The 16,564-nt window shown below is 44.2% G+C and overlaps 1 protein-coding gene across 2 annotated transcripts in view; it reads right to left on the bottom strand.

Moving 5' to 3' along the window:
• Positions 1 to 1,275: 1,275 nt before the first annotated feature.
• Positions 1,276 to 16,564, bottom strand: part of RAB7A (RAB7A, member RAS oncogene family) — a 53,460-nt gene continuing 38,171 nt past the window's right edge. For both annotated transcript variants that reach the window (XM_023619873.2, XM_070237161.1), the window contains 3 exons: positions 8,660 to 8,878; positions 6,907 to 7,035; positions 1,276 to 2,715 (listed from right to left, as the gene is read on the bottom strand). In XM_023619873.2, the coding sequence (XP_023475641.1) occupies positions 2,620 to 2,715; positions 6,907 to 7,035; positions 8,660 to 8,878 (444 nt within the window). In that variant the 3' untranslated portion in view covers positions 1,276 to 2,619. The remainder of the gene's footprint in view (positions 2,716 to 6,906; positions 7,036 to 8,659; positions 8,879 to 16,564) is intronic.

Raw genomic sequence — 16,564 nt, 5'->3', positions numbered from 1 at the left:
TGAAAATTGCGTGTACGTATATAATTTAGGAATATAAGATGAAGTCAAGGTCACCCAGTCACTGGGCTGATGGGGTCCCAGGTTGGAGACTAAGGTTGTCATAGCAGTGTTCAATGTTAACTTCAGAGTCAGGATCATGATTAGGGTCAGGAAGGGTCATTTCAAGGAGGACCATGTTTAGGATGACTGTCAGTGACAAGAGGAGGGTGAGGGTCAGTTCAAGTCGAAAACTAGGGTGAGCTACGTGTGGGTCAGGGTCACTCACAAGGTTACGTTCAAGCTCATCTCAGGTAAGGCAGGTCCACGTCAGGATGATCATCGGTTTTAGGATGATGGTGGAACATCAGAGGTCAAGGTCCATTTCCACGTCACATTCAAGGTTAGGACCAGAGCAAGAGTAACCTGGTTTGTAGAGGTGGGCATCACACAGAGTCCACAAATCACGGCCCAGTCACTGGGCCCTAAGCCGGAGAGGACTCTGCTTCTCTAGAAGTCAAACACAAACACAACACTGATGATGATTAGGCTCAGCCCAGAGAGTGGGACCAGAGCAGATTTAAGCCATGCACCATGGCAGAGTTGCACTTGTGAGCTTCTAAGAATGCTATTTTTAAGACATTAAGTGTGAGCCAAGAGTAGGCACGAAGGAGGAAACCAACCGATGAGGCTGAGAAGTGGAAATGTAGAAGAGCAGAGCAAAGTAGAACCCAAGAGCCAAGTCAATGGGGCACTTCTGCAAAACCTGCACCGATCCACTGACGGAAATGACTATTGTCTAAAATTGCTTCTAGGTGGCATCTATTTAGTTCCAGCTGCTGGCTTCTATATGTTGAAATGCAGGGCCCCTGCTGCCCAATCGTCTTCTCCTGTGAAAAATCAGAAATTCAGAACTATCTGGTATCTTAAGTATTAGCAACTATGTCAATTAAAAAACAAAACTAAAACTAAGGCTAAGTTACACTCACACCTGAAGGCTGTGCACGGTCCAGAGGTCACCAGCAGTTTGTGGGTGCTCTTCTAAAGGGACAATGTTTTCTCCATTCAAGGTCCGCACTCCCCAATACTGTGATTAAAAAAACAAAAACCAAAAACAAACTAGGGACAGGTGGTACAGGGCTGGATATGAGAAGGCCTTTGTGCCTCAGGCACCACGTGCGCCCTGTCAGGGAGCGTACTGCTGCTTGGGAAAGTACTGGCTATGATTAGCTAACATGGTCTCTCCTGAGCCAAGGATCTGGAAGAAGGAAAAAAAAGACAGGGCAAAGGCAGATCATCTTTGTTCTTGTTACATTTTATTGGCATCACGTTCATCTCTTTACAGAAGAACTTGGCCCACACCCTAGAATGTAGACCTTTGGAAAAAGGGGAAGTGCTCCGTTAAGCAAGCTACAATGCAGGGGCAGATCCTAGGGAGGGGGCAGAACTGCCAGGGTTCCATACCAAAGAAACAGGTTAATTATGATGGGCAAGAGGGGCGTTGGTGGGGAAAAGGAGAAAAAGGTTTGCTAACCTAAGGATACCACAACCTGAAAGGAGCGCCTTCTAGAACAAAGGTAAAATCACTAGGACAGATCTGTTAGGATTTTCCTCTCCCTCTTATAAGTGGGATACTGATCTAATGGGGGAGTTTAGAAGTGTGGAGCAAAAAAAAGGAAAAGTGAGAATTTTAATTTCTGAAAGAACAGCCATTTATCCATCCAAATTCAGTTACAGAAGGGAACTAGACAGTTTTCCTCCTGGAGAGATGAAAAGCTTTTTGGCTCTTAAGTCTTTGATAAAAGGCGTATGTAATTCTTGTGTCTACTGTACAGAATACTGCCTCAAGCTGGATTTCTGAATTCTGAGTTGCTAACACTCTGCAATCCAGACAGGGTTCAACCCTCCATCTTACATGCCTGCATTACAGGACTTAAACACATAATCCAAGAATTTCTTACACTAATTTATACATTTTAATTGGTTGCATATATTAACATGTACTATAAGATTCTTTTCTAAGAAGCATTACATAATAAATGGATACTGTAAAAAGATCTGATTAGTTAAAAGTAACAAGCATTAACAGATACATACAAAACTCAGCCTGAACAGACCGGGTGTGAGCCTGTGATGAAGCATGGGGCACCAGCCTTCCCAAGTGGTAGCCTTCACAGGAGGAGGGGGAGGGGTGGAGTGGGGGTGGGGGTAAAAAGACCACAAGACCATTAAAAAAAATCAGAAAACTAATTAGACACAGATTAACTGTAAACAGTTCTCTCTCTCCAGTGGACAAAAAGAAAAAGCTTCCGATGCTGACTCCACACCAGAACGATTTCTACAGCTGGCACATCCTGCTGCCATACCAGGGCTGATGTGGTGGATGGGCAGACCCCACTGGAGCCATCACAGGCCAGGGCTGGAGTCTGTCTGCTTGTGTCAGATCTGTGTGTGTGTGTGTGTGTGTGTGTGTGTGTGTGTGTGGTGTGTGTGGAGGGGGTGAGTGTTTGGTGGGTTTTTTTGGCAGCTGGATATGAGAGATCACTTTATGTTCTGTTGGGAAGAGTAGAGGGGGCTTGTGTTGGAAGGCCTAAGTGTGTTCTTGGTTTGTGAAGGACTCTGTGCTCTGCTCTCACTGCTCCTTCAGCAGCTGCAGCCTTCTCCCGGGGCCTTGGCCCGGTCATTCTTGTCCAGTTTGATGGGTTCAGGGAATTCATTGTATAGCTCCACCTCCGTTTCCTGGGCAGGGAGGAGAGAGAGAGAGGTTTGTTACTCAGTGCACAGGGGAATTCCCGTGCTCAGCTCTGGCCCTTAGTGGGGCTGCGGAACAGCCGTGGCAGTGAAGGGAGGGCTCTGGCAGAAGGTGCTTGACCCTTAGAGGCCAAGTAAGAGGAAGACAGGTTTTGTGGTAACTCCAGGCTAATGTGAAGAGACAAATTCAGCAGGAAGAGCAGCAATCACACTGAGCAGTCAGGACAGAAACTGACTCACGCTCTCCGTCAGATCGCAATCTGGTGGCTTGGGGACCACAGCCAGATCACATACGCTTTTTGTATGGTCCATACAGTTGCCAACACTTAAAAAGAAATCAGACTTTAACAGGCCTGGATTTTGAGCAACTCTTAGCATTTCCACAAGGCAACAGTGGGCTGGAGCTGAATGCTAGCTGCCCTCTCAGTCCCAAACATTCCTCCACTTCCCTTTTTGCCACTCATTTTTCTGGACCTAGGGCCTATTTTCTTTTTCTTCCAAAAGTTTAGGCGAGTTTGGTCTCCAAATGCCACATGCTTAAAAACCAGTTGTGAATGAATGTTATCACCACCTGTGGGCAGAGATCACAGGAGATGGACAGTGGTTGGTTCAGTGGGACTTACTGCTGAATTAACGTGTTGCTAGGGAGGAGCAGCTTTCTACTTCCTGGCAGAGAAAAATAATCTGTCTCTGAAACAGTGGGCACCTATGTGCCAGGAACTGTTCTAGGATTTGGAGATAAAGCAGGGAATGTTTCTTTTCGTTTTTTTTGAGGAAGATTAGCCTTGAGCTAACTATTGCCAATCCTCCTCTTTTTGCTGAGGAAGACTGGCCCTGAGCTCACATCTGTGCCCATCTTCCTCTACTTTATATGTGGGACACCTACCACAGCATGGCTTTGCCAAGTGGTGCCATGTCTGCACCCAGGAACCAAACCGGCGAACCCCGGGCCGCTGAAGCGGAACGCGTGAACTTAACTGCTTTGCCACCGGGCCGGCCCCAAGCAGGGAATGTTTCTATTCATTAAAAGTTCTCTAGGAAAAACTGTTCCATTCACAATAGCTATAAAAGTAAAAACCTCTAGTAATACATATTTTAAAAAATAAAAGCTTCATTGAGGTATACCATAGAGTGTACAATTCTAGTTTTTTTTTAAATATATTCACCAAAATGGGCAACCATCACCACTATCTAATTCCAGAACACAATCATCATCCCAAAAAGAAACCCTGCACCCCCAGTGGCAGTCACTCCCCATCCCCATCTGACACCCTGAGCCCTTGGCAACCCACTTACCTACTTTCTGTCTTAATAGATTGGTCTATTTTGGACATTTCATTTGATGTACATTTTGGTTGTTTCCACTTTTTGGCTATTACGAATAACGATGTTATGAACATTTGTGTACAAGTTTCTGTGTAAACCTGTTTTCATTTCTCTTGGGTATATACCTTAGAGTGGAATTGTTGGGTCATATGATAACTCTATGTTTAAGTTTTTGAGGAACTGCCTGTTTTCCAACGTGGCTGTACCATTTTACACTCTCGCCAGCATCTAGGAATACATTTAATATGAAAGGCAAAGGATGTGAAAAATTCTAAAATATTACTGAAGGATATAACACAAGGCCTAAAATAGCAGCTGTTATGGACTGAATGTTTGTGTTCCTCCAAAATTCGTCTGTTGAAGTCCCAAGCCCCAGTGTGGTGGTATTCGGATTAAGAAAGTAATTAAGCTTAAATGAATTCATAAGGGTGGGCCCCAGATCTGACAGGATTAGTGTGTCCTTGTAAGATGAGACATCAGAGCGATCTGGCTCTCTCCTTCTCTCCCCACCCCCAATCCACCTGTGTGTGTGCACAGAGAGGAGAGGCCACGGAGGTCGCACGGAAAAGGCAGCAGTCTGTAAGGCAGACGAGTCCTCACCAGAAACGGAATTTGCTGGCACCTTCATTATGGACTTCTGGCCTCCAGAACTGAGAGAAAATTCAAGTCTGTTGTTTAAGCCGCCCAGTCTGTGGCCTTTTGTTAGGGTACCCAGAGCACACAGTAAAACAGCTATAATGTAATTCCAATCAGAATCTCAATGAGGTTTATTTTGGGGGAGGGTGAGCAAAGAAAAAGGTGGAAGTGGAACAAAATTCTTAGTGTAAATGGAAAAAGCACCAAAATAGCCAAGAAAAAAATACCAACAGGACTAATGAGGGGAGACTTGCCTTATTAGAGGTCAGATCATATTATAAAGGCAGTCTCAAATCAAGATGGTCCAGGCAAGAAACACCCAGATGCCAGAACAGACTGGGGAGACCAGAAATAGATTCCAATTAAGTGAACATTTAATACAACAAAGGTCATGTTTCAATCCAGTGGGAAAACGCTATTTAACAGCTAGCTACTAACATTTGAAACAAGTGGCTATCCCTCTGAAAGAATTAGGTGAGTCCCTATTTCCTGCCATAAGCCGAAATACATTCCATCTGAATGAGACAACACCCACTTTAGACACAGGAAAGCTGGAAATTTAAAATGACATACCCGACTAAAAAACTATTCTTTTTCTATGGCCAAAGGATATATATAAAAACACAGCAGAGTTGGAAAAATCACTTGCAATACAGGTGAAGTTAATTTCAACTCACAAAGAGCTCATGAGAACTGACAGGTGCCCAGGCAAGTGCTATGTCCCGGCTGTCTGCAACAGAGAAAAACCAAGGACTGGCAAGAGCGTGAGTGGAGTTACAGATGATGCCTGCTGCTTGCTGGTAGGGAGGTAAGAGAAAGAAAACTCACATTGCTGGAAGGAACTAAGTAGCGCTGCCCTTGGGGAGAGTGACCTGGCACCATCTCTTAAAAATACACAAATGTTCCAATCTAACAATCTTACTCCTAAGAGGCTAGCTCGCAGAAATAAAAGCATTATAATAAGGCTGCAGGCACAGCAATGTTCAGAGAGAAAAACTCCAACAGTGATGTCAGTCAACGGGGAACTGGTGGAAAACAACTCCCTGTACATATTTAGATTCACATGCAATTACACGAACATCAGGAAAAACGCACTACATTATTAATCTAGGTATGCGGGTAGGCTAAAGGAAGAGGGGAAGGGGAGCCAAAAGGGCCTTAAGTCTGCATCCTGGTCAGTTCCTTCCCACTGTGTCAACGTTTCTCAGCAGGGACTCTCCTGGCATTTGGGGTGGACCAATTCCTCACTGATTAGGACTTACCGTTTTGTTATGGAACACTCAGTGCAGCCTCCAGTCCTTGAAACAATCCATTCCAAATTATCTCCCTGCCCACAAGTCCAGACGCCCAGTCCTGCTAAGAACTGCCGCCTTTTATAAACCCAGCTTCCTGGACTTAGGAGAGCCTGCCTTGCCCTTTACAGCCACCATGTACTCCCTCAAATGTTCTCTGCATCCTCTGACGTGCACCTACCTCTGACCTCCTCTGCCCCACTGTGTCTGACTACCACAGACATCTGACGATGCCTCATCACCTGCCTTAACTCCACCAAACCTAACACAGCTGAGAAATCAAAAGCACCTTCAACTTGCACATGCCAACAAGAAGTAATGGTTTTTTTCTGGGAATAGTTGAGTAAACAACACAAACAAGAAAGAAAATGTAGGAAAACTTTATTCAAGGAATACGATTCCCAGAGCTTCTGGTTCACCTTTCTAGCGATGAAATATAACCATTTATGAGAACAACAAAAGTAAGCCCATCCCATGCAATCTTCACAACCACCCTGCAAAGCAGGTATTCACATTTTACAGATGAAGAGACGAAGCTCAGATATGATAAAAAACTAGATCTAATGATGGGTAGCAGAGCTGACATTCGAATTCCCCTCCTTAAATAGAAGGAGCAATCTGACCAAAGGCCTCCTAGTGGCCTCATCTCCTAATAGCATGCAGGAAGAATAAGAGCATGCCCAGTCAAACAAGGCTGGCTTCAGCTAAAGTCTTCACTGTCCCTGCATCCTTTAGGATATTCACAAACAAGTGGAATATATAGAAGCTTTAAGGAGAACATGTCATTACCTTCCCAGATAAACATACAGGTTTCTTCTGGCTGCAAAGAAAAGGAGTCAGGTAGGAAAGAAGAACAAGGAAGCCAGGCAAGGGCTGGGTTGATGGTCAATCACCAGGGGGAGCCAGACAGCTGCCAGAGACCCACCTGTTTAAGTGCATTCCGTGCAATCGTCTGGAACGCCTGCTCCACGTTGATGGCCTCCTTGGCACTGGTCTCGAAGTAGGGAATGTTGTTTTTGCTGTAGCACCAGGCCTGTGCCCGCTTTGTGGCCACCTGGAAGAAGAAGCAGGGCGCATATGTACTCATAGCAGCAGCAGCTAGCACTGACTCAATCCTTCCCAGGAAGGATCGCCATCCCTAGCCTCCAGGTAGCACAGGTGAGGGAGCAGACCTGGGGGATGAGGGTGTGCAGGGAGTGAGGGAGAGACCTGCCGGCCTGTCCAAGGTCACCCCGCTGGCTACAGTAGTATAGCTAGGATTCTAACTCAAAGCACTTTCTCTGCCCACAACCCATAGCTTCTGACCCTTATCTATGCTTAAAAGCAGCTTGTGAAGGCACTAAGAAGCCAGCCCAGGAAGAAACGAATTGTCTCTTTAGGGACCTAGGAGGTCCCAGCCCAGGAAACGCCTGGCAGCTTGGTCTTAAGGTTGGCAGTCCGTTCCCAATTAATGTTAATATTATGTCACTTGTGCCACACACTCAAGTGCCACAGAATTCTGCAACTCTCACCGACATCCTCACCCCTCATATCCTAATTCCTTCCCCTACTCCTAGCCCATTTTCAGGCACAAGGACAGACTCAGTCACTTAGAAAAGGAAGAAAGAGATCAATGATCAGAAATAAACCTAACTCTAATTAAGAGTCTATATTCCCAAAAGAAATGCTAGAGCAACTTTACTCAAAGCCCAAAGCAATCTTCTGCACACATGGAGATCCAGGCAGGCTCCTGAGGTGCTGAGAGAGCACTTGAGAATGACAAAATCTAAGTCCCTCCTTTTAAATGCAAAAAGAGAACCAATGCTCAGAAAGCAAAGGCATGGTTCAAAGTCACAGCCAGCTAGGGGCAGCACGAGGATTAAAACCAGGTCTCCTGGGCCCTGGTCCTCAAAGGCAGCTGGCCCGAAGGTAGTTCAGAGTCCCCTATGTACCTTCCAGAGACGTTCCAGGCTTAGCACAGAACTCTCCCAATTCACAAGGCATCTTAGAAGCAGAAGTCTGTCACAGGAGAGGAAAATAACAATGGGCCAACCAGAAAGTCACCACCTCCCAACTCCTCCTGGGTGCCAAGACACATGGGTGCACTGTCATCTGATCCCAGAGTATTCTTGTTACATGAGTGAAAATTCAGACTCTAAGAAGTATTCCCAAATTAAGAGTGCATGAGCCAGGGTGTAAATACATGTCTGCCTTTAAATCCGAAAGAGCAAAATGCAGAATACCACATAGCCCCAAGATTCAAATCACTTCACTGGAACCAAGAGGGATGGCCAGTACAGGTAACTCCTCAAAACACAGACCTGCTACTCTGTTGGCATAATTTCCAAGGGAATACCACTACAGACTTTCACTGCCCATGTTTTGCCACAGAGGAAGCTAAGATGGCATGCCTTTACTAGGTTAGGGAGCAAGGCCCTATTCCAAGGGCTGGGCAGGTAACTGGTCAGTTGTCCCTTCCCCGTCCCCTGCATGGGGGCACACACATACAGACATACTGGGTATTGGTCCTTGAGGCACATGGCTTTTTATCAATCAAAGCTAAAAACAGCACCTGTCATCCCAAACTTAGCAGCTACTTTTAAAGGGAGGCCCCTTCTATGATTCAGCAGCCATAACCTAAACAAGGAGAGGTTCATAAGCCTCCACAATTTGTGAATCCTAGCATGTTTAGCACTTACTTGTCTGTTCTCGAGGTCAATCTTGTTTCCCAATACAACAAAGGGGAAGTTTTCAGGATCCCGGGGACTGGCCTGGATGAGAAACTCATCTCTCCAGCTATCAAGAGTTTTGAACGTGTTGGGGGCAGTCACATCAAATACCAGAACACAGCAGTCTGCACCTCTGTAGAAGGCCACACCAAGAGACTGGAACCGTTCCTGTCCTGCCGTGTCCCAGATCTACAAGAGACAAAACATTTATTCCTTGGGGACAGAGCACCAGGAGTGGGGGGATGCCAGAGGAAATGGGCTGGATTATGGGGCCACCCAGAGACAAGCGACTTCAGAGTTCAGGAAGCAGATTTCAGCACCAGAGATCCAAAACAACCCTGACCAACAGCATGTGTGAGTGTGGCTGTCTCTGAGGGGCGACACTGAGTCCGAACTCTGGGGTGCTAGAAAATTTTTTTCTCCAAATTTTATCCAAATTTTTTAATCCAAGTGGTGGTCACGTGGGTAGATATTTATGTAAAATTTGTGCTGTAAACTTGAGATTTACATACTCTGGGAACTTTCTGGGGGTGATGAAAATATACGGAGGTGATTACTCACTGAACTATACATTTCAATCTACATACTTTACTGTATATAAAGTTTAAAAAGAAATCAGTATGTTTTATATTATACCTCAATTAAAAAACAAACAAAAAACGTTGACAGAGAGACAAGGAAAGAGAACAGACTCTAGAGTATAGATCAAAGTCAGCTTTTAATCAAAAGAACACCAGGTACCAGTGACCAGCTCAAAGAACTTCCCCTTATTCATTGCCATACTAAGCTCAAGAACAAAGATGGACTTCCTCATTACCCTACATCCCTAACAGGGCCACTTTGGGCAGCCTGGAGAGATGACCAGTGTTTTGAGGCACGGCTCCGCACCCCAGCAAGCCCACTGGTTTAAGAGAGGGCCTAGGTCAGAAGCAGCATGCAGTCACTTGCAGCTGAAATGGGTCTTCAATTGTTGAATCCACTGTCTGTCTGCAGGGAAACCACTTAGCTTCAGAACATGAGAGGCTGGACCATCCTCATAACCCAAATAAAGTCCAACTTTAAGTCCAAACTGCCAGTCAACTATCCCCAAAGCCTGGGGTATGGACCAAAACGGAATATGGACTCAGCCACTATAGTTTTATCTCCAGAACCAGATTTTGCTGGAAGGATGGCTGAGCTTCACTTCAAGGTGAAGTCCTTCTCAGGCAGTCAGTCCTTTCTCCTTGTGATCCAGAACGCTTGGGGAACACATCAACCGCACTTAGGCCATCCACAGACTGAGCTCCCGGTTCAGGTAGGAAGAGCCTCATTATACAAAAAAAGAGTATGATGCTTAGTTAGAAAAAGTAGGTATGCACAAAGGCAATCAAGGAAGACAGGGCAGTATGACGGGATTCCTATTTCTTTAATACTTCCAAGGTAAACAAAGGTCCTGATGTGTCAAACCCCACAATACCTCCCCAAGATGTTCTCCAAAAGGAGTCCTAAAACATAATATGCAAATCCACACAGTTGGCCTACTCTTGGGGACTGGCTCAAGTGACACTGTGGCAAACAGAGGCAGAGCCAGAACTGAAATATTGTCAGGAAGGCTGGAAACGGCAGCAGTAGAACTCCTTAAAGAAGCGCCAATGAAGCAGTAGGACCATACGGGTTAGACTCGGGCTCGCTGCTGGGCCAAGAACAGCCCAGGCTAACGGCACAGCGGAAGGAGGCTACTGAGGTTACCAACAGTACTGGACAGAGTGCACACCTCAATTTTTGGTGAATAGTAATTCCCAAGAACCCAAGGATTACTCTTATGAGGGCAGCTCTGAGAAGCCCACCTAAGCCTTTGCCTTCGATGTACGTGGCCCTCTGCAATCAGTACGTGATGACATGATTGACCTGACTCTCGGTCACACATCTGGCAGCAGGGAGCCCAACCTTGGCTGCCCACTCTGTTCCCAGGAAACTCCAACCCATAAACGCATTAATCATTCTAGGAAGAAATGTTCTGAGATAGGACATGTCCTAGTGACCATGGGAGGTCAGCCCTCACTGAGGAGTGGAGTTAGGGGGCTGTCATGAACGGCCGCATGTGGCATAGAAGCGCTCAGACCACTGGGTAAAGGAAGCAGCCACTCAAAACCATAAGGAAGTGATAATGGCTTAGATGTAAGGGTGAAGGGCAATAAAACAAACTCCAGGCCAACGCTTCTCCCTGCCTCTCGGCAGGGTAGGGGACTAAAGGCTGCCCTGACCCCAATACAATAAGCAAAGTACATAATGGAGACCACTGGATAGCTACTAGAGGGGCTGCTGGCAATGTTCACCTTTGTGCTTTTCCAGTTTTCCAACATCCTACACGGAATACCTATCTCCTTGAGCAGAAAAATGAGCCTTCCAAAGGGGACCAAGGTGGAGGGGGAAATCAAGAATTCACTCATACAATAAGGAAAGTAGAAACAGACAACTACTCCTATAAAGAGAAAGTAGGCGGGGCTGGCCCAGTGGCTAAGTTCACATGTTCCGCTTCTCGGCGGCCCGGGGTTCCCTGGTTTGGATCCCAGGTGCAGGCATGGCACTGCTTGGCAAAAGCCATGCTGTGGTAGGCATCCCACGTATAAAGTAGAGGAAGATGGGCATGGATGTTAGCTCAGGGTCAGTGTTCCTCAGCAAAAAGAGGAGGATTGGCAGCAGTTAGCTTAGAGCTGATCTTCCTCAAAAAAAAAAAAAGAGAGAGAGAGAGAGAAAGTAGGAAAGAAAAATTTAAAACCAAAACTTAAATCTAGGTGTGGATAAATTTGGAAAAAATCTCCATTAGACAAGTAACATTGTTACTATGTAAACATTTGACTAAGTAAAGCAAAAGGCTTGGCATCCTCCCACACAGAGACCAGCTTCATTAGCTCATATCTTATTTTAGGTGTTCATGTTGTAGGGTTTTATGTAGCTGAAATCTTACACCAGACATCCCTCCACATGCTCTCCCATGTCACTCCTCTCTGCCACAAAACACCACAGCATTCTCTCTGGCAACAGCTCACATCATTACTGTTGCCCAATAAAGTCAGAAAGCAAATTCAGCAAACCATTTCATTCAGTTTTTTAAAAAAATTTTTTAAAATTTTTAAAAGTTTAAAAAAAAATTAAAAAAAAATATTGCTGCCAATTTCCCAAAATTATAAGTAACTCAGTAATGAACATTAACATATAGAGCCTTTTCTATATTTCAGATTGCTTCTTTAGGATAGAAATCCGAGAGTACAACTATATAAGAACTTTATTACTCTTGGGTGGAACCAATGGGTATTTGGAACTCAGACACACAAAGAAGGCAAAGTAAGGAATTAAAAAGCAAAGCTGAAAAATTTAGGGTTATTCTTAGCACATTTCCAAAATTTAATTTAACTTCAAACTTCGAAAAGCACATTCCCATGGCTGACTGTGATCTTTAAAAATTTTTAATATTTTAATTGAAATATTTTCTACATTCAAAATACACCCATATAGCTATCCTCCCACCCCAATGTGACAAATCTTAACATCAGGTTTTGGGTTTTCTTCTCTAAGAAATAAGATTTAACCCTTCCTCATAGCATTCCCTTTCCTTCCTCCCTGGAAGTAAGACTCCTGAAGATCTGTCTCACATAAACAGTAGGATCCTGTACATCTCTTTGCAACTTGCTCTTTTTGTTTTCCAACAGTTAACATCTATATGGTGTTCCAACGTCCTAACATACCACAGTTCATTCCCTGGTGATCTGAGTCATTTGTAGTTTTTCATTACTATACATAAGGCTGCAATGCCATACTCTCAAGTTAATCCACTGAACATTTAAGGTTTCCGCTGAGAAGTGCCTGTTGACATCTTTCGCCCAGTTATCTACTAGGTTGTCTGCTGACTGGATACTACTATGCATTATCAACATTTTCTCCTGGTCTGTGGTTTGATTTTTGTTATTTGAGAATCTTATATTGAGATGTTTAATTTAATGTGGTCTACTATCAATCTTTATGATTTGTGCTTTCTCTATTTTAAATGTCTAAGGTAAAAAATTTCTCTATTTTCTTTTTGTTTCCTTAGTAAGGAAGACTGGCCCTGAGTTAACATCCATTGACTCTATTTCTTCTATGTGGGACACCACCACACCATGGCTTGATGAGCGGTGTGTATGTCCATGCCCAGGATTCAAACCTGTGAACCCTGGGCCGCTGAACCAGACTGCACAAACTTAACCACTATGCCACCGGGCCAGCCCCTCTATTTTCATTTTTCAAGTTTTCAATTTTGTATTTTTCCATTCCAGTCTTGAACCCTCTTGCTACTCTCCACCCGAATGGGAAGCCACTGGCCCAGCCCCCTTTATTGTGTAACACCTCCTTTCTCCACTCTTCTGCAAAGCCACCTCTCTACTCAGTGTCTGGGTGTGCCCTGTAGATCTTTGCCTCTGTAACAATATCACACTGTTTAAGTTACTATGGCTTCATAATAGGTTACCTTTAAATTTTTCAGGCATACTTGACGCCATCTAATGTTTAATATTAATTAATTTCCAGCTTCCTCCTGAAAAATATAAGGAATTTAAAAAGCCCACAACAGTCACTATCTTCCCCTACACGTTAAATTACATAGTTCCAAGCTGGCTTCCTTATACTAGCTTGAAAGTTACATATTTTTTTTTTTAAGATTGGCACCTGAGCTAACATCTGTTGCCAATCTTTTCTTTTTTTTCCTTCTTCTTCTCCCCAAAGCCCACCAGTACATAGCTGTATATTCTAGTTGCAGGTCCTTCCAGTTGTGCTACGTGGAACGCCACCTCAGCATGGCCTGATGAGCGGTGCTAGGTCTGTGCCCAGGATCCGAACCAGCAAAACCCTGGGCTGCTGAAGCAGAGAATGTGAACATAACATTCGGCCCCGGGTCTGGCCCCAGAAGTTACATACTCTTAATATTAGGATCATAATTCTAAAAATAGCTACAGGCATATTATTAAAATTTATCTCAGTTTATTTTCTTATCTCAGAGCTTTCCAAATAAAATCAGTTTCCTTCTGCCTGAAGAACATCCTTTAGAACTTTCACCATTAGAACTTAAGGATGTATGCTTTGACTCTTGGAGGATATTTTCAGTAGGCAGAGAATTCTTGGCTGACAGTTTCTTTCAGATTATATTCCACTGCCTATTGATTTCCACTGTTATTGTCGCGAGTCGTCAGCCTCATTGCTACTCCTTTCAAGGTCATCTTTTCCCCCAAGTTTCTTTCCCCTTTTCTTTGAAATTTCATTTCGATTCATGTAGATTTTTTTAATTGGCCTCGGAATTTGGTCTTCCTGAATCTGTGGATTGGAGCCACACCAGTTCTAGAAAATTCTCAGCAAATATTCTATCTATTCTCCCTCTTCTGAGATTGATTAAAAGTAGGCCCCACCCACTCACTGAATCCTGTTTTCACCTCTTTCATATTTCCCACTATTCTTCCTTTCAGCACTTTTCTGGTATATCCTACCTGCTGCTAAAAACATTCAATGAATTTCCAAATTTTGGTTATTGTATTTCAATTTTAGAAGTTCTATTAACCTATACTGCCTTTTTCTTCTCTGCAGATACATAAGACTGTCCTATTTCTTTAAATATAAAACACTCTGAATTACCATGGAGGTTTCCATTGGTTCTTGGACTTATTTTCCTATCTGTTTTATTTTTCACTGCAAAGCTGCTAAAAGCCTTTGAAAAATATATGAGGCTTCCTCAAGATCTAGGATGAGGATCTTTTGTCCAGAGATGATGGTTTTCCTTTATTTCCAGTCTGAAATTGGCTACCAAAGCACAAGGGCCAGCCTTTTGTTTTAACCTCTCAAGAACACCTTCTCTTTCCAGACTCCACTCAGCATCCTGTAGTTCCCCAGACAGGGTTTCCTCCAGAGGGCAGCAATTCAGGGTCCCCGCTTAATAATGCATGTGGTGCTCTATTATACGATGGCCCCCAACCCAGAAGGGGCTGGGCTCTGACTTCTGAATCAGGCCACATGGCTATCGAAACTACAGCTTCACCCTATAGTTCTGTTTCTCCTGGTACAGAAAGCAGCTTTAGTCTGGTTGGTGCACATGTAAAATCCTCAGGGGGTATTTTACCCCTAGCACCCTGAAAGTATTTCATCTCCTTCTGTCTTCTTTTGCTCCTGAGAACTCATCTGTCTGTTGTTCCTTCACAAGTAGTATCTTTTCTCTCTAGTTGCTCTTATGATTTTGCTTTTTATATTTTTAAAAGATTGGCACCTGAGCTAACATCTGTTGCCAATCTTCTTTCTTCTTCTCCCCAAAGCCCCCAGTACATAGTTGTGTATTCTAGGTGTAGGTCCTTCTGGTTGTGGCATGTGGGACGCTGCCTCAGCACGGCCTGATGAGCGGTGCCATGTCCGCGCCCAGGATCCGAACCAGCAAAACCCCGGGCCGCCAAAGTGGAGCTCGCAAACTTAACCACTCGGCCACAGAGCCAGCCCGATATTGCTTCTTGATGTCCTGCATTTTTTAGTTTTCTTTGAGGTAATCTGCTCAATTCTTACAGTTTATTCTTTTCTTCTGCTGTGTTTAATCTGTAGTTTAACTGTTCATTTAGTTTTATTTCAGTGACTATTTTTTCACTTCTTGAAGTTCTAAGTTTTCCATATCCTCATTTTTTTACAGTGTTCCTTTTCATTATGGTTTCTGTTCCTTTTTCAAAAACGTCTAGTCATTGTGAGCATCTTTTGTGGTACACTATTTCCTCCTGTGGCTATGAGATCATCTTCAGACCAGAGGTTGTTAAATGCCCCTGTAGAGTAGTCTCACCTTTGTCTTGGCCAGGAGTGACAGAGGTTTACGTCAAATTTGTCCAGACAAAGATTTCAGTACCATGCAGAGTATAAACTCAGAATCTACTCGTGAGCATAGTGGGACTGAGATTTTGCAACAAGGAGGCAAAGGGGCAAAGTCCCAAGCCTATACTTAGCTTTGCTACTCCTTGGGTTGAGGTATTTGGTCCTGTTTTCACGTCTTTCCAAAGTCCTAGACAAGTGTGTGTGTGTGTGTGTGTGTGTGTGTGTGTGTGTGTGTGTGTGTGCATGTGTGTCTCCAAAGGGATTCTCAGTTCTAGCTCCCCTACTTTGTGCAGTCACATCTCCTGCCTCTGATGAGTGATAAAACTCTAGTCCCTGTTATAAAATCACAAATCACCACGGTAGGAGCCCCTGAGCTTATCACTAGCTTTCAGTTCCCTCTTCTTTCCTGTAATCTGGAAACTTCCTTTTCTCTCAAGTTTGACTTATTTTGAACATCTCTATGTGTATGCGTTGGGGAGGTGGGGAAGGGAGATCCATATTAGCTCCATCCTAGACATGTGAGTCAAGGAAGTTATCAAGAGCCCTTATCCTCTGGGAGCATGTCACAGCTCGAGGTGAACACATGTAAAAATTTATACCTGTAACCTGTATCATTGAAATGTTTTAATATAAAAGGAACATTTAATATAAAAAGGAACTACTGTGGAGGTAGGAGTTGCAAAAGACAAAATTTGGGCTAAAAGTTGGAGACTTCGGGATGGGTGCAGACGTGAGAAAGGGGCCTTACTGGAAGCAGTCATGTGCAAGCACAGTTTGTAAGAGCAGCACATGATTTAGAAGGACTGGCAGGAGACAAAAAAGTGAAGAATAGGGGCTGGCCCGGTGGCACAGGAGTTAAGTTCGCACGCTCTGCTTCAGTGGCCTGGGGTTCACGGGTTCCAGTCCTGGACACAGACCTACACACTGCTCAAGCCAGGCTGTGGAGGAGTCCCACATAACAAACAGGGGAAGAGTGGCATAGATGTTAGCTCAGGGACAATCTTCTTCAACAAAAAAAGGGGAAGAATAGTC

The sequence above is a fragment of the Equus caballus genome, chromosome 16 (genome assembly GCF_041296265.1).
Source record: "Equus caballus isolate H_3958 breed thoroughbred chromosome 16, TB-T2T, whole genome shotgun sequence".
NCBI lineage: Eukaryota > Metazoa > Chordata > Mammalia > Perissodactyla > Equidae > Equus > Equus caballus.
Note: the sequence above shows the minus strand (reverse complement) of the source record. Positions and strands in the feature narration are given on the sequence as shown.